Source organism: Canis lupus, chromosome 7 (assembly GCF_011100685.1).
Source record: "Canis lupus familiaris isolate Mischka breed German Shepherd chromosome 7, alternate assembly UU_Cfam_GSD_1.0, whole genome shotgun sequence".
NCBI lineage: Eukaryota > Metazoa > Chordata > Mammalia > Carnivora > Canidae > Canis > Canis lupus.
Window position 1 is genome coordinate 27,765,919 of NC_049228.1, and position 24,499 is coordinate 27,790,417.

Sequence of the window (24,499 nt, forward strand, 5' to 3'; positions counted from 1 at the left end):
TTTACTGATGAATACTATTCCATTGCATGTATATACCATCATCTGCTAATCCATCTGCCTACTGATAGACATTTGGGTTGTTTCCAGTTTTTGGCTTTTCCAAATAAAAGTGCTGTCAACATGTGTGTACAAGTCTTGGTGCGAATATCTGCTTTCATTTCTCTTAGGTAAATCCTAAGTTATGGAATGACTGGATCATTTGATAGATGTGTGTTTATCTTTTTAGGATACTGCCAAATTATTCTCCAAAGCTGTGTCATTTCACATTCCCTTTAGCAATGTGTGAGAGTTCTGGTTGCTTCACATCTTTAATAATATATGGTATGGTTGGCGTTCCAATTTTAGACATTTTAATGGGTATATAGTGGGGTTTCATTGCAGTTTTTAAGTTAAATGCCTTTTATGACCAAATATTGAACATCTTTTGGTGTGCATCCTTGCCATCTGTGCTTCTTTGGTGAAATGATTCAAATAGTTCAAATTTAATATATTTTTAAATTTGTTGTCTTTTTTCTTACTTAGTATTCACTTTTAAATTCTGGATACAGGCCTTTTATCAGATAAGTAACTTGCAAAAATCTTCTACCAGTGTGTGGCTTATCTATTCTCTTAACAGTGTCTTTCAAAGAGCAGAAATACTTAATTTTTCATTTTTAAAATTTATAGGGCAGGCTTTTGGTGGTGTGTTTAAGAAATCTTTGGGGCACTTGAGTGGCTCAGTCAGTTAAGCATCTCACTCTTGATTTGGGCTCAGGTCATGACCTCAAGCCCTGAGATAGGCTCCATACTCAGTATGGATTCTCTCCCTCTCCTTCTGCCTCTCTCCCTTGCTGCCCTCTCCCCTGGGGGAAAAAAAAGCATGAACAAAAGAAAGAAAGGAAGAAAAGAAGAAAGGAAGAAATAAAGGAAAAAGAAAAAAAAACTTTGGCTAACTCAAGGTACAAGGACTTCTAGTTACATAGTTTTAGATTTTATGTTTAGTCTTATGGGTCCATTTTGAATTAGCTTTTGCATTATGTATCAGATACAGGTCAAATTCTTTTCTTCTGCATATATATATAACCAATTTTTCCAGGACCATTTACTGATATTTACTCTTTCTTCACTGAACTTCCTTTGAACTTTTATCGAAAACCATTTGACCATATATATGTGGATCTATTTATAAATTTTTGTACCTGTGTTCTTGAGGAACATTGGCCTGTAGTTTTTTTGTTTTTTGTGTTTCTTATAATGTCTTTATGTGCTTTTGGTATCAGAATGTTGCTAGCCTCACTGAATGGGCAAGTATTCCCTCATTCTTTAATTTCTGGAAGAATTTGTATAGGGTTGGTATAGTTTCTTTAAGTGTTTGCTAGATCATTTCAGTCTGGAGTTTTCTTTATGGGTATTATATTTTCATTTTTGCTCAAAATGCTTTCAATTTCCATTTTTATGTCTTTTTTTTTTTTTTTGATTCATGGGCTTTTTAGAAGTGGATTACCTAGTTTCCAAATATTTTGAATTTTCCAGATATCTTTCTGGGTTTTATTTCTAATTTAATTCCATTTTGGGCAGAGAATATATTTTGTATGATTGAAGGAATTTGCTTTCTTAAGACTTGATTTATGGCTTAAATATGCTCTATGTTGGTAAATTTTGTTTTCTCTTGAGAATGTTCATTTTTCCATTATTAGTGGAGTATTCTATAAATGTTAGATCAAGTTGGTTCAAGTCTATATCTTTAATAATTTTCTGTGTTATAAATTATTGAGAGAGGGTTACTGAATTCTCTGACTGTAATTCCAGATCTTCTTCAGCTCTATCCATTTTTGTTTAATGTATTTTGATTTTTAATTTGTACACATTTCTGTTTTTATGGACATATGTGTTTAGAATTGTTATGTCTTATTAATTAACTGATCCTTTTATCATTATGAAATGACCCTCTTTTTCATTTATATTATGTTATTTTTTGCCTTAAACAGGTGATTATCATTTTAAAAGATTTAAATAATGATAAAAGAATTATAGTTTATACCTACATAGTTGTACTCCATTACTCTTCATTCTTTTATGTAGATCTAGATTTTCACCTGGGAATTTTTTTCTTGAAGTATTTATTTTATTTTATTTTATTTATTTATTTATTTATTTATTTATTTATTTATTTATTTAATAATAAATTTATTTTTTATTGATGTTCACTTTGCCGAAGTACAGAATAACACCCAGTGCTCATCCCATCAAGTGCCCACCTCACTGCCCAGTCACCACCACCCCCGCCCTCCTCCCCTTCCACCACCCCTAGTTCATTTCCCAGAGTTAGGAGTCTTTACCTTCTGTCTCCCTTTCTGATATTTCCCACACATTTCTTCTCCCTTCCCTTCTATTCCCTTTCACTATTATTTATATTCCCCAAATGAATGAGAACATATAATGTTGTCCTTCTCCGACTGACTTACTTCACTCAGCATAATACCCTCCAGTTCCATCCACGTTGAAGCAAATGGTGGGTATTTGTCATTTCTAATAGCTGAGTAATATTCCATTGTATACATAAACCACATCTTCTTTATCCACTCATCTTTCGATGGACACTGAGGCTCCTTCCACAGCTTGGCTATTGTGGCCATTGCTGCTAGAAACATCGGAGTGCAGGTGTCCCAGCGTTTCACTGCATCTGTATCTTTGGGGTAAATCCCCACAGTGCAATTGCTGGGTCGTAGGGCATGTCTATTTTTAACTGTTTGAGGAACCTCCACACAGTTTTCCAGAGTGGCTGCACCAGTTCACATTCCCACCAACAGTGTAAGAGGGTTCCCCTTTCTCCACATCCTCTCCAACATTTGTGGTTTCCTGCCTTGTTAATTTTCCCCATTTTCACTGGTGTGAGGTGGTATCTCATTGTGGTTTTGATTTGTATTTCCCTGATGGCAAATGATGCAGAGCATTTTCTCAAGTGCATGTTGGCTCTATGTCTTCCTCTGTGAGATTTCTCTTCATGTCTTTTGCCCATTTCATGATTGGATTGTTTGTTTCTTTGGTGTTGAGTTTAATAAGTTCTTTATAGATCTTGGAAACTATCCCTTTATCTGATATGTCATTTGCAAATATCTTCTCCCATTCTGTAGGTTGTCTTTTAGTTTTGTTGACTGTATCCTTTGCTGTGCAAAAGCTTCTTATCTTGATGAAGTCCCAATAGTTCATTTTGCTAGATTGAAGTCACCAAGTATAAGTGTATTATTATCTAAGTATTTCTTCACTTTGGTTAATAATTGATTTATATATTTGGCAGCTCCCACATTCGGGGCATATATATTAAGGATTGTTAAGTCCTCTTGTTGGATAGATCCTTTATGTATGATATAGTGTCCCTCTTCATCTCTCACTACAGTCTTCAGGGTAAATTTTAGTTTATCTGATATAAGGATGGCTACCCCTGCTTTCTTTTGAGGACCATTTGAATGGTAAATGGTTCTCCAACCTTTTATTTTCAGGCTATAGGTGTCCTTCTGTCTCAAATGAGTCTCTTGTAGACAGCAAATAGATGGGTCCTGCTTTTTTATCCAGTCTGACACCATGCGCCTTTTGATGGGTCATTAAGCGCATTCACATTCAGAGTTACTATTGAAAGATATGAGTTTAGTGTCATCATGATATCTATTCAGTCCTTGTTTTTGTGGATTGTTCCACCGAACTTCTTCTTAAAGGGGAATTTTAAGAGTCCCCCTTAAAATTTCTTGCAGAGCTGGTTTGGAGGTCACATATTCTTTCAGTTGCTGCCTGTCTTGGAAGCTCTTTATCTCTCCTTCCATTTTGAATGAGAGCCTTGCTGGATAAAGTATTCTTGGTTGCATGTTCTTCTCATTTAGGACCCTGAATATATCCTGCCAGCCCTTTCTGGCCTGCCAGGTCTCTGTGGAGAGGTCTGCTGTTACCCTAATACTCCTCCCCATAAAAGTCAGGGATTTCTTGTCTCTTGCTGCTTTAAGGATCTTCTCATTATCTTTGGAATTTGCAAGCTTCACTATTAAATGTCGAGGTGTTGAACAGTTTTTATTGATTTTAGGGGGGATCTCTCTATTTCCTGGATCTGAATGTCTGTTTCCCTTCCGAGATTAGGAAAGTTTTCAGCTAGGATTTGTTCAAATACATATTCTGGCCCTCTGGCCCTTTTGGCGCCCTCGGGAACCCCAATTAAACATAGGTTTTTCTTCCTCAGGCTGTCGTTTATTTCACTTAATCTATCTTCATGGTCTTTTGTTTGTCTCTTTTTTCCTCAGTTTCTCTCTTTGCCATCAATTTGTCTTCTATGTCACTCACTCGTTCTTCCACCTCGTTAACCCTCATCGTTAGGACTTTTAGTTTGGATTGCATCTCATTCAATTGATTTTTAATTTCTGCCTGATTAGCTCTAAATTCTGCAGTCATGAAGTCTCTTGAGTCCTTTATGCTTTTTTCTAGAGCCACCAGTAGAAACCACCTCTTTTTTCTAGAGCCACTGTATAATAGTGCCTCTGAATTGGCTTTCTGACATTGAATTGTAATCCAGATTTTGTAACTCTGTGGGAGAGAGGACTGTTTCTGATTCTTTCTTTTGAGGTGAGGTTTTCCTTCTAGTCATTTTGCTCAGTGCAGAGTGGCCAAAAGCAAGTTGTATTGGGAAAAGGAGAAAAAGAGAGGAGAGAAAGAAGGAAAGAAAAGAGAAAGAGAAAAAAGAAAAAAGGAAGAAAAAAAAAAAAGAAGAAAAAGAGAAAGAAAAAGAAAGAAAGGAAAAAAAAGGTTGGGGGAAGGAAACAATCAAAAAGCAAAACAAACCGAAACAAAACAAAACAAAACAACAACAAAAAAAAACCACAAGGGAGTATCTTCTGATTCTGTGTACTTTAAGTCCCTTGGCTTCCCCTGGAACTGGTCCGTCTAGCTGGTCTTCTGGGGGAGGGGCCTGTTGTGCTATTTTTCAGGTGTGAGCAGTTGGGGGAGCTGCTCTGCCCCTGCCTGGTGCAGGGCTCAGTGGGGGTTGTTTACCCCATGAGGCCTCAGGAGGAACAACTGCAGTGGCTGCGGCAGCTCTGGAGCCCTGGAGTCAGCCCCCGCAGTAACTCCAGAGCTCTCCGTCTGCAGGGCCTGGAGGCGCCGGGCAGGGCCGCTGATCTGCTCAGCTCGGGGCAGGAGCATCCTCGCTGTCCTGGGCCCTCCCAGCCTCTGCCTGTCCCGGGGGGAGGCCGGATCCTGGGCTGTGTCCTGGCGCCCTGTGCTCCGGGGCCTGCGCTGTTGGATTCGTGCTCCCGGCCCGCAGCCCCCTCCGCAGAGCCGCCCCCGAGCCCCTCCGAGCTGCTCCGGGTCCCGCCGTGCGCGCTGCAGCCCTTAGGGAGCTCGGCGCACTCTCCTGGGCGCGCAGTTGCTGTTACTGTCCCGGGGAGCCCGAGGGCATCCCCTCCCTTCTGGGTCCTGCTCCAACTCCCTGCGAGCCCCTTTCCACCCGGGAAGGTCGGTGCAGCTCCTGCGTCTCCGGGACGGGGCTCTCCTGTCCTGGGGACACTCGCCCCGGCCTCAGCCCGGCTCCTGGCGGGGCCCCTCCCCCTTGGAGGCCTTTTGTTTCTTTATTTCTTTTTCCCCGACTTCCTACCTTGATAGAAGCGCCAACTCTTCTCACTGTAGCGTTCCAGCTGGTCTCTCTTTAAATCTCAGGCCGAATTCATAGATTTTCAGGATAATTTGAAGGTTTTCTAGGTAATTTGGTGGGGACAGGTGATTTGGAGACCCTACTCTTCCCCCATCTTGCCCCTCCCCCCCAAAGTATTTATTTTAATATTTCTCATAGTGCAGATCTGCTGGTGAATTCTAGCAGCTCTTGTATATCTAAACATGTCTTTATTTCACTTTTGTTTTTAAAAGAATTTTTGCTGGCTAAAGAATTCCAGACAGATTTTTTTTTCTTTCAGTACATTGGGAGGCTGCTCCATTGCCTATGGCTTTTATTGTTTCTGATGAGAAATTTACTTTGTTCCTCTGGATGAAATGTGTCTTTTTTTTTTTCTTCTGGCTCTCTTAAAATTATACAGTTGATGTCTGCTGGAGTGCTCTTCATTTCAGATATTGTAGTTTTCATCTCCAGAGGTTCAATTGAAGTCTTTTAGAAAATTTTCCTTTTTTTTAAAGATTTTATGTATTTATTCATGAGAGACACAGAGAGAGAGAGAGAGGCAGAGACACAGGCAGAGGGAGAAGCAGGCTCCATGCAGGGAGCCTGACGTGAGACTTCATCCTGGGTCTCCAGGATCACGTCCTGGGCTGAAGGCGGTGCTAAACCACTGAGCCACCCAGGGATCCCACAGAAATTTTTTTATATCTTTACTTAACATGCTCATCTTTTTCTCTGAATCCTTAAGTAATTGGAATATATTACAATAATTGTTTTTATTGTCTCTGTCTACTAATTCTATCATCTGGATTATTTCTGTGTCAGTTTTGATTCATGTTTCTCCTCATTATGGCTTGTAATCTGCTTCTTTTGCATACCTAGTAATTTTTACTGGAAGTCTGACACTGTGAATTTTAACTTATTGAGTGCAGGAATTTTTGTATTCCTGGGAGTAGTCAGTAGTGAGCTTTAGTCTGATGAGCATTTAAAGTATTTGGAGATCACTTGATCTTTTTAGATCTTGTTTTTAAGCTTCATTAAGTGGTACTAAGACAATTTCATCTAGAGATAATTTTTTCCTTCCAATGAAACAAAACCCTTTGAGTACTCTACCTCATTACTTATCAATTATGAAGTTTTAAATTCTGACTAATAGTCATAGGTACTATTCCCAACCTTTATGAGTTTGTTGGGTTTTTCTCTCTAATCAGTCCCCCCAGCCTCAGATAGTTTCCTCACAAGCATGCTCTGATCACTTCACACCTGAATGGTTAAGAGGAACCCTCTGCAGATCTCTGCAGTTCTCTGTGCACTCATCTCTGGTATTCAGACCTGTAAACCCTAGCTATCTTGACCTCTCTGAATTCCTAATTCTGTATATTTAACTTGGTGAGACCACTAGGTAAGAGCCTAAAAACTTTAGGTGGTAAGCTCAGGCAATTGTAATCCCCATCTCATTTATTCATTTGTTCCCATCTCTCAGGAATCATTGTCCTTTGTTATCTGATGTTCAATGCCTTGAGAACAAATATATGTATTTATATTTATATATTTAATAGTTAGGTATTATGAGAGGATAGATATTTTCTCTGTTTAACTTATTTGGAAATAGTTTGGTACCTTCAGGACTTGCTTTTATGCCTCGTTAGACTGGCCAGAGCAGTATTTATTTTAGTGTTGGGCTAATTTTTCCCAACCATGGAAGCAAGAATCTGAGTATTCTATTTGATGTCCATTAGAGGGGAAAAACATGCCTCTTTTTAGAAAGTCCTTTCTTCTTAGTAGCCTTTCTTCTTTTTTTCTTCCCTTCTTCCCCACAGCATTCTTGTCCCTACCATTAACATCCAACACTAATCTAAGTCAAGTGCCTTATAGATCTTTAAGAACCACTTCTACCACTACTGGCATATTTTGATAATTCTAAAAAGATTACAAAATACATTTTAAAAAGTGGAACTATAGATCTTGGGGAAGGATTTAGAAATCTACAGACATAGAGCCTTCTTGAGACCCACAAATAGAATAATTAGGGACAGATTCTTAGTATCTATTAGAGGAGATGGTAAATCATTCTTACCATTCTGACACTTTGCAATCCAGAGTAGGTAACACATTCCCAAGGATGCTTGATGTGTGATTAAGGGATCATTATGAAAACACAGAAGAGACAATTCTGCTGCCAGGACACCCAAACATGGAGCATCAATACTTGCCTAGTGGGAAAACAAAGGAGAAAAATGCATTTGTTATGCATGGTCAACATTAAATGTCTGCATCCGATCCTCTAGTATATATCAGGTTAGGATTAGAGGATGAGTTTCAGAATTTACAAAATCTATATTCAAATTTGTTACTGAGCCTCAGTTTCCTCATCTATGAAATGTGGATAACAAATGCTACTTTATAATAGTTATTGTGGAGACTATTTATGACAAAAAAAAGTTCTTAGCAAAGTGCTTCGAAATAATAGCAAATCAAGAAATGCTAGTTTCTACTCCATTAATCAAGTAGTAATTTTCAGGTAGCAAATTCCAAGGATATTGAGGCAGGGGATGGATACCCAAAAACTTCCATGCTTTTTTCTTTATATATGATACACTTCAGATGACTTTGTAAACCACTGGAGAAATGTTAACTTTTCCTCCTGGAATTGTTCTGATTCTTCCCAGAGAAATTCATTTTTTAAAACTCAGAGCATTTACTTCTGATGTCAAAGCTACTATTACAACATTTGTGTATTTCCTCCTACAATTTCCTTGACACACAGGCTGCTCAGATATTTAGATTTTCATCTTGATTCAGTTGTCAGGAAGAAAAGAGAGATGGAAGAGACATTCTGCTTTTGTGAAGGTTTGAGTACCATTACCATTTTTTTTAAACAAAAAGAACTCTGTTTAAATGTATTTGGTAAACTAGTAGGCCTTCTTGTTTCTAAGACAGGTGATTACTTTTCCTAAATAGATGCTTTGAGGATTAGAGCAAATGTTGGTGGTAAAAGAGTTCAAGTCAGCCCACTGGGAGGATTGATTCTAAGACCTCCTTCTCCTTCTCTTTTCCTGTCTCATATGTCTTTTTGTTTCTATTTCTCACGTTGCTTGACCAACCTCTCTCTCAATCTTACACACATACACACATACATACACACATGTGCCCACAAAGTTATTCCTAAAGAAGAATGTGAAATGACCTGGGTCATGGGTCAAGGGCATAAGTGAACAGGATACTGAGAATGATGGTCTCAGTAGAAGGGCAGATAAACTTTTTCTTCTGTGGATATTCTCTGATTCTTTCTGCTTATTTATTTATTTATTTATTTATTTATTTATTTATTTATAAGGCTGGCCATGGTGTCTCTTTATTCTAGGAGTCTATGACTTAGGAGAATCTAGAAGCAGTATAGGTTGCCTCTACTCTAGGCTCTAGGGAAACATGTTTCCTTTCCTTGGGTATTCTTCACTTTGGAGTTGCATTCCAACCTTCTTTTTCCATTGAATGGCAAGATTTTAAGAATCACCATTGCACTGTAGGTCTAAGGAAAAAGAGCAAAAGGTTGTGTTTCTGTATTGGCTATGATGGAGGAATACTTCTGTTAGCTCAGTTCATAGACGTTGGGCACAATTTATAGGAGATTGCCCCTAAAGTCTTATTGTATTATAATTTTCCCTCAAATTGCCTTTCTGATTATCCATTCTCAAGAACTTGTGTTTGTGCAATTCTTACCAGGTGTTTTTGTAAAATGAAGCTATCAGTGGTCTGTCTACTGTTTGCTAGATCACGTCTGCATAGGTGTGGTCTCTATTGTAGGTGTGGCCATGTCTAGATTGTATGGCATGTTTGAGGAGGATGGGGAACATGACCTTGGGTAGGACAAGATAGGAAGAAGGCTATATGAACTGTGGAGCAGACTGATAATGCACTACACAGCCCTCTCAGAAGTATGCCACTCATAGCTACACCCTCTCCAACATAAGACTTTGGAAACTTCCAATACAATATGACTCTGTTTTCATAGAAAATATATCCAAGGGCTGAAAGAAAAAAAAAAAAGAGTCAATTCTGGAGAAAAGTAGCTTCTCAGTATTCATTCCAAGCCTAAATATTTCTGCTTGGTTTTCTGACCCTTTCTTACTGGATTCCTTCCTTGTAGATCTGGTCCCTCCAGTTCCTCATCTTAACAATAATAATAGCTTTAGGTGCTAAATTCCAGCGGCAATCACTCCTAAGTTTTTTAACTGATTCTTTGGGAAGTCACCTCTTTACCTCTCATAACAGACTTCCATTTCTATTCTAATATCAGTTTAGGATATTGCTTATCTCTTCCTTGCTATGATAAATTAGGGTTTAGTTTAATTACATCCTTCCACTTTGCCACAGTCCTCTCAATATTGCATATTACCAGTTATTTGTATTATATTTTTAGTCATTTCTTTTTTTGTTTGTTTTTCTAATATAGTAATACTTTTATGTCTTCATAACTTGCAGATCTTGTTGATCCTCCACTTTATAAAGTAGGTGTTTTGAAGCACTCTTATTTCCCTTCAACTTTCTTCTGTCACTTTTTCTACTTCCCTACTTCTTTTGCTTGTACTTTATTTTGCATTTTTTGTGGCAAAAAAATAGACACAACTTAAAATTTACCATTTTAAAATTTCAAAGTACATAACTCGGTGACATTAGGTTCATTCACAATGTTGAGCAACCATCACCTTTCTCTAGCTCTAAATCTTTTTCTTTTTTTTCTGAGAGAGAGAGAGAGAGCATGAGCAGGGGGAGGAGACACAGAGGGAGAGGGAAAGAAAGAATCTTAAGCAGGCTTAGTGCTGAGCTCAGAGCCCAGTGTGGGGCTCAATTTCATGACCAAGGGTCTGATGCTTAACTGACTGAGCCAACCAAGCACCCCTCTAGCTTTAAATCTTTTCATCATGTCAATGAAAACCATATACTATTAACCAGTCATTCCTTATCCTCTGTCCTCCTAGTTCCTGGCAACCTCAGAGCTGCTTTCATTGTCTGTGGATTTGCTTATTCTGCTCTTTCATGAAATGAAATCATACAACATGTAGCTTTTTGTGGCTAGTTTTTTTTTTTCTTTAAAGATTTTTTTTAAAGATTTATTTATTCACAAGAGACATATATATATATATATAGAGAGAGAGAGAGAGACGCAGAGACACAAGCATAGGGAGAAGCAGGCTCCATGCAGAGAGTTTGTTGTGGGACTCCATCCCGGGACTCTAGGATCACACCCTGAACCAAAGGCAGACACTCAACTGTTGAGACACCCAGGCATCCCTTGTGTCTAGTTTCTTTCACTAAGTGTAATGTTTTCAAGTTTTATTAATCTTGCAGTATAGATCTGAATTCATGTATCTTTCTGGCTGAGTGATATTCCATTGTATGAATATACTACATTTTATTTGTCCATTCACTTTGCTGATGGACATTTAGGCTGTTTGCACTTCTTGAATATTGTGAATTGTGCTACGATGAATATTTGTATATAAGCTTTTGTTTGAACAACTGTTTTAAATTCTGTTGGCTATTTACCTAGGATTGCTGGGTCATATGTAATTCTATATTTAACTTGTTGAAGAACCACAAAACTATTCACTGCATTTTTGTTTTTGTTTTGTTAAGTTTATAGCATTTGCATTGTATTTAGTAACTTATTTGAGTTTTTTTTGTGATTGATCTATAGATTGACTCTAAAAGTTGAAAATCAATAATGTGGTCTTGTTATTGTGACTAAGTAAAATTGTCCAATGCCTAGGCCATGATCACTCTAGTTATATTTTCTTTTGCTATATCAATATGTCTTCTCTACTCTTTTTGAGACTAAAGTCTCACCTGTGCCCTGAATTACCTCTTTATTTTTGATAATCATGTTTTTATCTTTATTTATCTTGGGCTGACTCTTATATTGGGAAGGTTTAATCAAATGTCTGGCAAATCTTGGTTATCTAGTCATACTTAAAAATGTAATCCTTCTTGGTAGGGTTATGTATGTGAGGAAGACTTGTCAACAAGTGGGCTTTACATTAGAGTGGTTATGTGGGGAAGCTTGGAGTCATGCTGAAATACATCTAAACAATATAATCAAGGATTTTGTTGGGGATTTTCTAAACATTTTGAGAAAAACTCAAATTTTGCCTGCTAATGGACCATGTCCCTGTAGAATATAGTGTGTATGTTAAGGTGGATGGAAGGCAATAGAGATTCTTCTATATAAGCTTTCAATGAATCTTTTCAGTTAATGCGTATATTTTTAGCCTTCCATTGTCTCTCACCCTTCATCATTACTGGGCTTCCATAGCTCCAACTTCTCCAGGGCTGCACAAGGCAAACTGCTTCCTGAAAAGCTATACCCCATCCTAATGTTCAAGCGCATCTGCCTTTTAGCTTCCTATGCTAGGCTTTGTCAGTTACCATTTTCTGTATTTTCTATCTTCCAGAAGTTTATTGACATCACTAGTCCATTGAAGATGTTCATTAATCTCACAAATGTAACTACTACCATTTTGTGAGAACTTTAGAGGCAGAGGAGAAAAAGGCATGTGGACAATCTGTTAGCTTTGAGTAGAAACACTCCACCCATCTTTTTATTTACTTTTAAAATTTCAATTCCAGTTAGTAAACATACAGTATTATATTAGTTTCAGGAGTACAATACAGTGATTCAACAATTCCATACACCATCCAGTGCTCATCAGGACAACTGCACTCCTTAGTCCCCATTAGTATTTAACCCATATCCCCACATGCCTCCCATCTGGTAACCATCAGTTTATTCTCTATAGTTAAGAGTCTGTTTCTTGGTTTGTGTCTCCCTCTCTCTCTTTCCCCCTTTGTTCATTTGTTTTGTTTCTTAAATTCCACATATGAGTGAAATCATATGGCATTTGTCCTTCTTTGACTGACTTATTCTGCTTAGTGTTATACTTTCTAACTCCATCCTTGTAGTTGCAAATGGCAAGATTCATTCTTTTATATGGCTGAGTAATATTCCATTGGATATATTATATCACATCTTCTTTATCTGTTTATCAGTTGATGGACATTTGGGCTGTTTCCATATCTTGGCTACTGTAAATAATACTGCTTGATAAACATAAGGCTGCATGCATCCCTTTGAATTAGTATTTTTGTATTCTTTGGGTAAGTATCCAGTAGTCCAGTTCCTAGATCATTGGATATTTCTATATTTAACTTCTTAAGGAAGCTTCATACTGTTTTTCAGAGTGGCTGCACCAGTATGCACTCCCACCAACAGTGCCAGAGGATCCTTTTTCTCCACATCCTTGCCAAAACCTATTGTTTCTTGTGGTTTTGATTTTAGCTATTCTGACAGATAGCTCTTTGTAGTTTTGATTTACATTTCCTTGATAAGGGATGAGGAGCATCTTTTCATGTGTCTGTTGGCCATATGAGTGTTTTCTTCAGAGAAATGTCTATTCATATTTTCTTCCCATATTTTAATTGGATTATATGCCTTTTGAGTGTTGAGTTTTACAAGTTCTTTGTATGTTTTGGATACTAACACCTTATCAGATATGTCATTTGCAAATATCTTCTCCCATTCAGTAGATTGTCTTTTAGTTTTGATTGTTTCCTTCGCTGTGCAAAGATTTTTATTTTGATGTAGACCCAGTAGTTTATTTTTGCTTTTGTTTCCCTTGCTTCAAAGGAATCTATCCAGAAAAAAGTTGCTATGGCCAATGTCAAAGAAGTTACTGTCTGTGTAGAAAACATTCTAGAAGAGATTCTAGGATTTTCGTGGTTTTGGATCTCACATTGAGATCCTTAATCCATTTTGAGTTTATTATTGTGTATGGTATAATCAAGTGGTCAGTTTCATTCTTTTGCATGTTGCTGTCCAGTTTTCCCAACACCATTGTTGAAGACATTGTCTTTACCCATTGCATATTTTTGCCTCTTTTGTAAAGATTAATTGACCATATAATTGTAGGTTTATTTCTGGGTTTTCTATTATGTTCTATTGATCATGTGTGTGCTTTTGTGCCAGTACCACACTGTTTTGATTACTAACAGCTTTGTAATATAAGTTAAGTCCAGAATTGCAATGTCTCCAGCTTTGTTTTTCTTTTTCAAGATTGCTTTGGCTTTTGGAGTTTTTTTGTGCTTCCATACAGATTATAGGATTATTTGTTCTAGTTCTATGAAAAATGGTGGTGGTATTTTCATAGAGATTGCATGAAATCTGTGGATTGCTTTGGGTAGTACAGACCTTTTAACAATATTTGTCTTCTAATCCATGAACATGCTTTGGGTAGTATAGACCTTTCAACAATATTTGTTCTTTGGGTAGATAGACCTTCTAACAATATTTGTTTTTCCAATCCATCTTTCCATTTCTTTGTGTCATCTTCAACTTCTTTCACAATGTTTTATAATTTTCAGAGTACAGGTCTTTAACCTCTTTGGTAAGTTTATTTCTAGGTATCTTACTTTTGGTGAAATTATAAATGGGATTGTTTTCTTAATTTCTTTTTTTTGCTGCTTAATTATTGGCATATAGAAATGCAACAGATATTCTGTGAGTTTACTGAATTTGTTTATCAGTTCTAGCAGTTTTTTGGTGGTTTTTTTTTGGGGGGGGCGGTGTTCTATACATAGTATCATGTCATCTGCAAATAGTGAAAGTCTCACTTTTTCCTCACCAATTTGGATGCCTTTTATTTCTTTTTGTTTTCTGATTGCTGTGGTTAGGACTTCAGGTACTATGTTGAATAAAAGTGGTGAGAATGGACATCCTTGTCTTATTACTGATCTTAAAAGAAAAGCTCTCTGTTTTTCCTCAGTAAGGATGATTTTAGCTGTGGGCTTTTCATAGATGGCTTTTATTATGTTGAGGTATGTTCCTTCTAGACCTACTTTGTTGAGAGTTTTTTTTTTTTTAATCATGAATAGATATTGTACTTTGTCAAATGCTTTTCCTGCATCTATTGAAATGATCATTTGGTTCTTATCCTTTCTTTTATTGATGTGATGTATCACATTGATTTGTGAATATTGAATCACCCTTGCAACCTGGGAATAAATTCCACTTGATTGTGGTGAACGATTTTTTAGAATGTATTGGTGGATTCCTTTTGGTAATATTTTGTTGAGGATTTTGGATCTATAATCATCAGAGATGATCTGTAGTTCTCTTATTTTGTGGTGTCTTTATCTGGTTTCCATTTCACGGTAACACTGGCCTCATAGGATGAATTTGGAAGTTTTCTTTCCTCTTTTGCTTTTTTGAAATAGTTTGAGAAGACTAGGCTTTAACTCTTCTTTAAATGTTTTGTAGAATTACCTATCTTGTCCTGGACTTTTGTTTGTTGTGAGTATTTTTATTACCAATTCAATTTCATTGCTGATAATCAGCCTGTTCAAATTTTCTATTTATTACTGTTTCAGTTTTGGTAGTTGATATGTTTATAGGAATTTATTCACTTCTTCTATGTTGTCCAATTTGTTGGCATATCATTTTTAATAATAGTCTTTATTTTTCTGTGGTTATGGTTCTCTCATTTGTGATTTTATGTATTTGAGTCTTTTCTCTTTTTCTTTTCCCACAGAGTCTGGCTAGAGGTTGATCAATTTTATTGATTTCTTCAGAGAACCAGCTCCTGGTTTTATTGATGTTTTTTGGGGGGGGTTCTTTTCTTTAAATTCTATATTACTTATTCCTGCTCTAACATTTATTATTTCCTTTCTTCTGCTAGTTTTAGGTTTTGTTTGTTGTTCTTTTTCTAGCTCCTTAGGTAAAAGGTTAGGTTGTTTATTTGAGATTTCTCTTACTTCTTGAGGTAGGCCTATATTGTTATAAACTCCCCTCTTAGAACTGCATTTGCTGCATCCCAAAGGTTTTGAACCATGTGCTTTCATTTTCATTTGTTTCCATGTAATTTTAAATTTTCTTCTTTTAGTTCCTGCTTAATCCATTCTTTGTTTAGTTGAATGTTATTTGACTTCCATTTATTTGTGGTCTTTCCAGATTTTTTTCTTGTGGTCAATTTCTAGTTTCATAAAGTTGTGGTCAGAAAAGATACATGGTATAACTTTGGTCTTTTTTAACTTATTGAGGCTTTTTTCATGCTCTAGTATGTGATCTATTTGAGAGAATGTTCTGTTCACTAAAAGTAAGTATATTCTGCTGTTTTAGAATGAGTGCTCTGAGTATCTTTTATATTCTTCTGATCTTGTGTGTCAGTCAAAACCACTGTTTCCATGTTGATTTTCTGTTTGGATGATCTGTTCATTAATGTAAATGGGGTGGTGAAATCCCTTACTATTATTATATTATTATCAGTTAATTCTTTTATGCTTGCCATTAATTGTTTTATGTATTTGAGTGCTCCCATGTTGGGTGCATAAATATTTACAATTGTTGTATCTTGTTGGATTGTCTGTTGTATTATTATATAGTGCCCTTCTTTGTCTCTTCTTACAGTCTGTTTTAAAGTCTAGTTTGTCCAATATACGTTTTGCTACTCTTTCTTTTTTTTAATAAATTTATTTTTTATTGGTGTTCAATTTACCAACATACAGAATAACACCCGGTGCTCATCCCGTCAAGTGCCCCCTTCAGTGCCCGTCACCCATTCACCCCCACCCCCCATGCTCCTCCCCTTCCACCACCCCTAGTTCGTTTCCCAGAGTTAGGAGTCTTTATGTTCTGTCTCCCTTTCTGATATTTGTCACACATTTCTTCTCCCTTCCCTTATATTCCCTTTCACTATTATTTATATTCCCCAAATGAATGAGAACATATAATGTTTGTCTTTCTCCGATTGACTTACTTCACTCAGCATAATACCCTCCAGTTCCATCCATGTCGAAGAAAATGGTGGGTATTTGTCGTTTCTAATGGCTGAGTAATATTCCATTGTATACATAGACCACATCTTCTTTATCCATTCATCTTTTGATGGACACTGAGGCTCCTTCCACAGTTTAGCTATTGTGGACATTGCTGCTATAAACATCGGGGTGCAGGTGTCCCGGCATTTTATTGCATCTGTTTCTTTGGGGTAAATCCCCAACAGTGCAATTGCTGGGTCGTAGGGCAGGTCTATTTTTAACTCTTTGAGGAACCTCCACACAGTTTTCGAGAGTGGCTGCACCAGTTCACATTCCCACCAACAGTGTAAGAGGGTTCCCTTTTCTCTGCATCTTCTCCAACGTTTGTTGTTTCCTGCCTTGTTAATTTGCCCCATTCTCACTGGTGTGAGGTGGTATCTCATTGTGGTTTTGATTTGTATTTCCCTGATGGCAAGTGATGCAGAGCATTTTCTCATGTGCATGTTGGCCATGTCTATGTCTTCCTCTGTGAGATTTCTCTTCATGTCTTTTGCCCATTTCATGATTGGATTGTTTGTAGAGTTTAATAAGTTCTTTATAGATCTTGGAAACTATCCCTTTATCTGATATGTCATTTGCAAATATCTTCTCCCATTCTGTAGGTTGTCTTTTAGTTTTGTTGACTGTATCCTTTGCTGTGCAAAAGTTTCTTATCTTGAAGAAGTCCCAATAGTTCATTTTTGCTTTTGTTTCTTTTGCCTTCATGGATGTATCTTGCAAGAAGTTACTGTGGCCGAGTTCAAAAAGGGTGTTGCCTGTGTTCTCCTCTACGATTTTGATGGAATCTTGTCTCACATTTAGATCTTTCATCCATTTTGAGTTCATCTTTGTGTATGGTGAAAGAGAGTGGTCTAGTTTCATTCTTCTGCATGTGGATGTCCAATTTTCCCATCACCATTTATTGAAGAGACTGTCTTTCTTCCAATGGATAGTCTTTCCTCCTTTATCGAATATTAGTTGACCATAAAGTTGAGGGTCCACTTCTGGGTTCTCTATTCTGTTCCATTGATCTATGTGTCTGTTTTTGTGCCAGTACCACACTGTCTTGATGACCACAGCTTTGTAGTACAACCTGAAATCTGGCTTTGTGATGCCCCCAAATATGGTATTCTTTTTTAAAATTCCCCTGGCTATTCGGGGTCTTTTCTGATTCCACACAAATCTTAAAATAATTTGTTCTAACTCTCTGAAGAAAGTCCATGGTATTTTGATAGGGATTGCATTAAACGTGTAAATTGCCCTGGGTAACATTGACATTTTCACAATATTAATTCTGCCAATCCATGAGCATGGAATATTTTTCCATCTCTTTGTGTCTTCCTCAATTTCTTTCAGAAGTGTTCTATAGTTTTGAGGGTATAGATCCTTTACCTCTTTGGTTAGGTTTATTCCTAGGTATCTTATGCTTTTGGGTGCAATTTTAAATGGGATTGACTCCTTAATTTCTCTTTCTTCAGTCTCATTGTTAGTGTATAGAAATGCCACTGACTTCTGGGCATTGATTTTGTATCCTGCCATGGTACCAAATTGCTGTATGAGTTCTAGCAATCTTGGGGTGGAGGCTTTTGGGTTTTCTATGTAGAGCATCATGTCATCGGCGAAGAGGGAGAGTTTGACTTCTTCTTTGCCAATTTAAATGCCTTTAATGTCTTTTTGTTGTCTGATTGCTGAGGCTAGGACTTCCAGTACTATGTTGAATAGCAGTGATGAGAGTGGACATCCCTGTCTTGTTCCTGATCTTACGGGAAAGGCTCCCAGTGCTTCCCCATTGAGAATGATATGTGCTGTGGGCTTTTCGTAGATGGCTTTTAAGATGTTGAGGAATGTTCCCTCTATCCCTACACTCTGAAGAGTTTTGATCAGGAATGGATGCTGTATTTTGTCAAATGCTTTCTCTGAATCTAATGAGAGGATCATATGGTTCTTGGTTTTTCTCTTGCTGATATGATGAATCACACTGATTGTTTTACGAGTGTTGAACCAGCCTTGTATCCCGGGGATAAATCCTACTTGGTCATGGTGAATAATTTTCTTAATGTATTGTTGGATCCTATTGGCTAGTATCTTGTTGAGAATTTTTGCATCATGTTCATCAGGGATATTGGTCTGTAATTCTCCTTTTTGGTAGGGTCTTTGTCTGGTTTTGGAATTAAGGTGATGCTGGCCTCATAGAACGAATTTGGAAGTACTCCATCTCTTTCTATCTTTCCAAACAGCTTTAGTAGAATAGGTATGATTTCTTCTTTAAACGTTTGATAGAATTCCCCTGGGAAGCCATCTGGCCCTGGACTCTTATGTCTTGGGAGGTTTTTGAAAACCTGTTCAGGTTTTCTATTTCTTCCTGTTCCAGTTTTGGTAGTTTGTGGCTTTCCAGGAATGCATCCATTTCTTCTAGATTGCCTAATTTATTGGCTTATAGCTGTTCATCATGTGTTTTTAAAATCGTTTGTATTTCCTTGGTGTGGGTAGTGATCTCTTCTTTCTCATTCATGATTTTATTAATTTGAGTCTTCTCTCTCTTCTTTTTAATAAGGCTGGCTAATGGTTTATCTATCTTATTAATTCTTTCAAAGACCCAACTCCTGGTTCTGTTGATGTGTTCCATAGCTCTTCTGGTCTCAATTTCATTGAGTTCTGCTCGAATCTTTATTAACTCCCTTCTTCTCCTGGGTGTAGGATCTATTTGCTGTTTTTTCTCTAGCTCCTTTATGTGTAAGGTTAGCTTTTGTATTTGAGTTCTTTCCAGTTTTTGAATGGATGCTTGTATTGCGATGTATTTCCCCCTCAGGACTGCTTTTGCTGCATCCCAAAGATTTTGAACGGTTGTATCTTCATTCTCATTAGTTTCCATGAATCTTTTTAATTCTTCCTTAATTTCCTGGTTGACCCTTTCATCTTTTAGCAGGATGGTCCTTAACCTCCACGTGTTTGAGGTCCTTCAAAACTTCTTGTTGTGATTTAGTTCTAATTTCAAGGCATTATGGTCTGAGAATATGCAGGGGACGATCCCAATCTTTTGGTACCGGTTCAGACCCGATTTGTGACCCAGTATGTGGTCTATTCTGAAGAAAGTTCATGTGCACTTGAGAAGAATGTGTATTCAGTTGAGTTTGGATGTAAAGCTCTGTAGATATCTGTGAAATCCATCTGGTCCAGTGTATCATTTAAAGCTCTCGTTTCTTTGGAGATGTTGTGCTTAGAAGACCTATCGAGTATAGAAAGAGCTAGATTGAAGTCACCAAGTATAAGTGTATTATTATCTAAGTATTTATTCACTTTGGTTATTAATTGATTTATATATTTGGCAGCTCCCACATTCGGGACATATATATTGAGGATTGTTAAGTCCTCTTGTTGGATAGATCCTTTAAGTATGATATAGTGTCCCTCTTCATCTCTCACTACAGTCTTCAGGGTAAATTTTAGTTTATCTGATATAAGGATGGCTACCCCTGCTTTCTTTTGAGGACCATTCGAATGGTAAATGGTTCTCCAACCTTTTATTTTCAGGCTGTAGGTGTCCTTCTGTCTCAAATGAGTCTCTTGTAGACAGCAAATAGATGGGTCCTGCTTTTTTATCCAGTCTGACTCCCTGCGCCTTTTGATGGGTCATTAAGCCCGTTCACATTCAGAGTTATTATTGAAAGATATGAGTTTAGTGTCATCATGATATCTATTCAGTCCTTGTTTTTGTGGATTGTTCCACCGAACTTCTTCTTAAAGGGGAATTTTAAGAGTCCCCCTTAAAATTTCTTGCAGAGCTGGTTTGGAGGTCACATATTCTTTCAGTTCCTGCCTGTCTTGGAAGCTCTTTATCTCTCCTTCCATTTTGAATGAGAGCCTTGCTGGATAAAGTATTCTTGGTTGCATGTTCTTCTCATTTAGGACCCTGAATATATCCTGCCAGCCCTTTCTGGCCTGCCAGGTCTCTGTGGAGAGGTCTGCTGTTACCCTAATACTCCTCCCCATAAAAGTCAGGGATTTCTTGTTTCTTTCTGCTTTAAGGATCTTTATCTTTGGAATTTGCAAGCTTAACTATTAAATGTCGAGGTGTTGAACGGTTTTTATTGATTTTTTTGGGGGGGGGTCTCTCTATTTCCTGGATCTGAATGTCTGTTTCCCTTCCGAGATTAGGAAAGTTTTCAGCTAGGATTTGTTCAAATACATATTCTGGCCTTCTGGCCCTTTCGGCGCCCTCGGGAACCCCAACTAAACGTAGGTTTTTCTTCCTCAGGCTGTCGTTTATTTCCCTTAATCTATCTTCATGGTCTTTTGTTTGTCTCTTTTTTCCTCAGTTTCCCTCTTTGCCATCAACTTGTCTTCTATGTCACTCACTCGTTCTTCCACCTCGTTAAACCTCGTCGTTAGGACTTCTAGTTTGGATTGCATCTCATTCAATTGACTTTTAATTTTTGCCTGATTGGATTTAAATTCTGCAGTCATGAAGTCTCTTGAGTCCTTTATGCTTTTTTCTAGAGCCACCAGTAGCTGTATAATAGTGCCTTTGAATTGGCTTTCTGACATTGAATTGTAATCCCGATTTTGTAACTCTGTGGGAGAGAGGACTGTTTCTGATTCTTTCTTTTGAGGTGAGGTTTTCCTTCTAGTCAGTTTGCTCAGTGCAGAGTGGCCAAAAAGCAAGTTGTATTGGGAAAGGAGAAAAAGAGAGGAGAGAAAGAAGGAAAGAAAAGAGAAAAAGAAAAAAGAAAAAAAGGAAGAAAAAAAAGAAAAAAGAGAAGAAAAAGAGAAAAAAAGAAAGAAATTTTATTATTTTTTTAATTTATTTTTTATTGGTGTTCAATTTACTAACATACAGAATAAACCCCAGTGCCCGTCACCCATTCACTCCCACCCCCCACCCTTCTCCCCTTCTACCACCCCTAGTTCGTTTCCCAGAGTTAGCAGTCTTTACGTTCTGTCTCCCTTTCTGATATTTCCCACACATTTTTTCTCCCTTCCCTTATATTCCCTTTCACTATTATTTATATTCCCCAAATGAATGAGAACATATAATGTTTGTCCTTCTCCGACTGACTTACTTCACTCAGCATAATACCCTCCAGTTCCATCCACATTGAAGCAAATGGTGGGTATTTGTCATTTCTAATAGCTGAGTAATATTCCATTGTATACATAAACCACATCTTCTTTATCCATTCATCTTTCGTTGGACACCGAGGCTCCTTCCCCAGTTTGGCTATCGTGGCCATTGCTGCTATAAACATCGGGGTGCAGGTGTCCCGGCGTTTCATTGCATCTGTATCTTTGGGGTAAATCCCCAACAGTGCAATTGCTGGGTCGTAAGGCAGGTATATTTTTAACTGTTTGAGGAACCTCCACACAGTTTTCCAGAGTGGCTGCACCAGTTCACATTCCCACCAACAGTGTAAGAGGGTTCCCCTTTCTCCACATCCTCTCCAACATTTGTGGTTTCCTGCCTTGTTAATGTTCCCCATTCTCACTGGTGTGAGGTGTATCTCATTGTGGTTTTGATTTGTATTTCCCTGATGGCAAGTGATGCAGAGCATTTTCTCATATGCATGTTGGCCATGTCTATGTCTTCCTCTGTGAGATTTCTGTTCATGTCTTTTGCCCATTTCATGATTGGATTGTTTGTTTCTCTGCTGTTGAGTTTAATAAGTTCTTTATAGATCTTGGAAACTATCCCTTTATCTGATATGTCATTTGCAAATATCTTCTCCCATTCTGTAGGTTGTCTTTGAGTTTTGTTGACTGTATCCTTTGCTGTGCAAAAGCTTCTTATCTTGATGAAGTCCCAATAGTTCATTTTTACTTTTGTTTCTTTTGCCTTCGTGGATGTATCTTGCAAGAAGTTACTGTGGCCGAGTTCAAAAAGGGTGTTGCCTGTGTTCTCCTCTACGATTTTGATGGAATCTTGTCTCACATTTAGATCATTCATCCATTTTGAGTTTATCTTTGTGTATGGTGAAAGAGAGTGGTCTAGTTTCATTCTTCTGCATGTGGATGTCCAATGGTCCCATCACCATTTATTGAAGAGACTGTCTTTCTTCCAATGGATAGTCTTTCCTCCTTTATCGAATATTAGTTGACCAAGAAAGAAATTTTAAAAAGGGGTGGGGGAAGCAAACAAATCAAAAAGCAAAACAAAACAAAACAAAAAACAGAAACCAAAATCAAACAAACAAAAAAACACACGGGGGAGTATCTTCTGATTCTGTATATTTTAAGTCCCTTGGCTTCCCCTGGAACTGGTCTGTCTGGCTGGTCTTCTGGGGGAGGGGCCTGTTGTGCTGATTTTCAGGTGTTAGCACTTGGGGGAGCTGCTCTGCCCCTGCCTGGTGCAGGGCTCAGTGGGGGTTGTTTACCCCGTGAGGCCCCAGGAGGAACAACCGCAGTGGCTGGGCCAGCTCTGGAGCCCTGCATTCAGCCCCCGCAGGAACTCCGGAGCTCTCTGTCTGCAGGGCCTGGAGGCTCCGGGCGGGGCCGCTGATCTGCTCAGCTGGGGCAGGAGCGTCCTCGCTGTCCTGGGCCCTCCCGGCCTCTGCCTGTCCCTGGGGAGGCCGGATCCTGGGGTGTCCCGGTGCCCTGTGCTCCGGAGCCTGCGCTGGTGGATTCGCGCTCCCGCCCCGCAGCCCCCTCCGCGGAGCCGCCCCCAAGCCCCCCCGAGCTGCTCCCGCCCCGCAGCCCCCTCCGCGGAGCCGCCCCCGAGCCCCTCCGAGCTGCTCCGGGTCCCACGGTGCGCGCTGCAGCCCTTAGGGAGCTCGGCGCACTCTCCCGGGGCGCAGGTGTCTGTTACTGTCCCAGGGAGCCCGAGGGCATCCCCGCCCTCCTGGGTCCTGCTCCAACTCCCCGCGAGCCCCTTTCCGCCCGGGAAGGTCGGTGCAGCTCCTGCGTCTCCGGGACGGGGCTCTCCTGTCCTGGGGACACTCGCCCCGGCCTCAGCCCGGCTCCTCGCGGGGCCCCTCCCCCTTGGAGGCCTTTTGTTTCTTTATTTCTTTTTCCCCGACTTCCTACCTTGATAGAAGCGCGAACTCTTCTCACTGTAGCGTTCCAGCTGGTCTCTCTTTAAATCTCAGGCCGAATTTGTAGATTTTCGGTAGAAATTCGTAGATTTTTCCTCTTACTCCTTCTTTTGATGTCCATTAGCTTGATAAATGTTTTTCTATTCCCTTGCTTTCAATATGCCGGTGTTTTCAGGTCTGAAATTAGTATCTTGTAGGAAGCATATAAATGGAGCTTTTTTTGTTTTGTTTTATCTATTCTGCTAGTCTATGTCTTTTGATTGGAGCATTTTATCTATTTACATTCAAAGTAATTATGATATATATGTATTTATTACAATTTTGTTATCTGTATTGTGGTTGATTATGAAAATTTTCTCTGATCCTTTCTTGTCTTCTATTATAGTTTGCTGGTTTTCTTTAGTGATATATTTGGATTTTTTTCTTTATTTTTGCACGTTTATTCGTAGTTTTTGACATATGGTTACCCTTAGGTTTGTATTATAAGCTCTTCCATATATAGAAGTCTACATTAGGTTGATGGTTGCTTAAATTTGAACCCATTGTTTTCTCCTCTTCTCCCCACTTTTTAGGTATATGTTATCAGATTTTACATTTTTGGCTGATATTTTTTACAGAAATGTTAATTTTTATTGCTTTTGTGTTTCCCGTCTTTTTATTGGCCTTTGCTTTTTACTCACAGATTACCCTTTAGTATTTCTTCCAGGGCTGATTTAGTGGTCATGAACTCCTTTAGTTTTTATTTTTCAGGAAACTCTCTATCTCTCCTTCTATTTTGAATGACAGCCCTGCTGGATAGAATATTCTTGGCTGCAGATATTTCCCATTCATCACTTTGAATATATGATGCCACTGTCTTCTGGCCTGTCACGTTTATGTTGAAAAATCTCCTGCCAGCCTCATGGGCTTTCCCTTGTAACTGCCTAATGTCTTTTGTCCTGCTGCTTCAATTTTTTTTTCTTAATCACTGTATTTTGCCATTTTAATTACAACATATCTT

At 38.4% G+C, this 24,499-nt stretch overlaps 1 protein-coding gene across 7 annotated transcripts in view; it reads right to left on the reverse strand.

Annotated features, from left to right (window-relative positions):
- MROH9 (maestro heat like repeat family member 9) overlaps nucleotides 1-24,499 on the reverse strand; it is a 99,330-nt gene that overhangs the window by 37,619 nt on the left and 37,212 nt on the right. For all 7 annotated transcript variants that reach the window (XM_038542568.1, XM_038542566.1, XM_038542567.1 and 4 more), the window contains one exon: nucleotides 7,704-7,839. In XM_038542568.1, coding sequence (XP_038398496.1) covers nucleotides 7,704-7,839 — 136 coding nt within the window. The remainder of the gene's footprint in view (nucleotides 1-7,703; nucleotides 7,840-24,499) is intronic.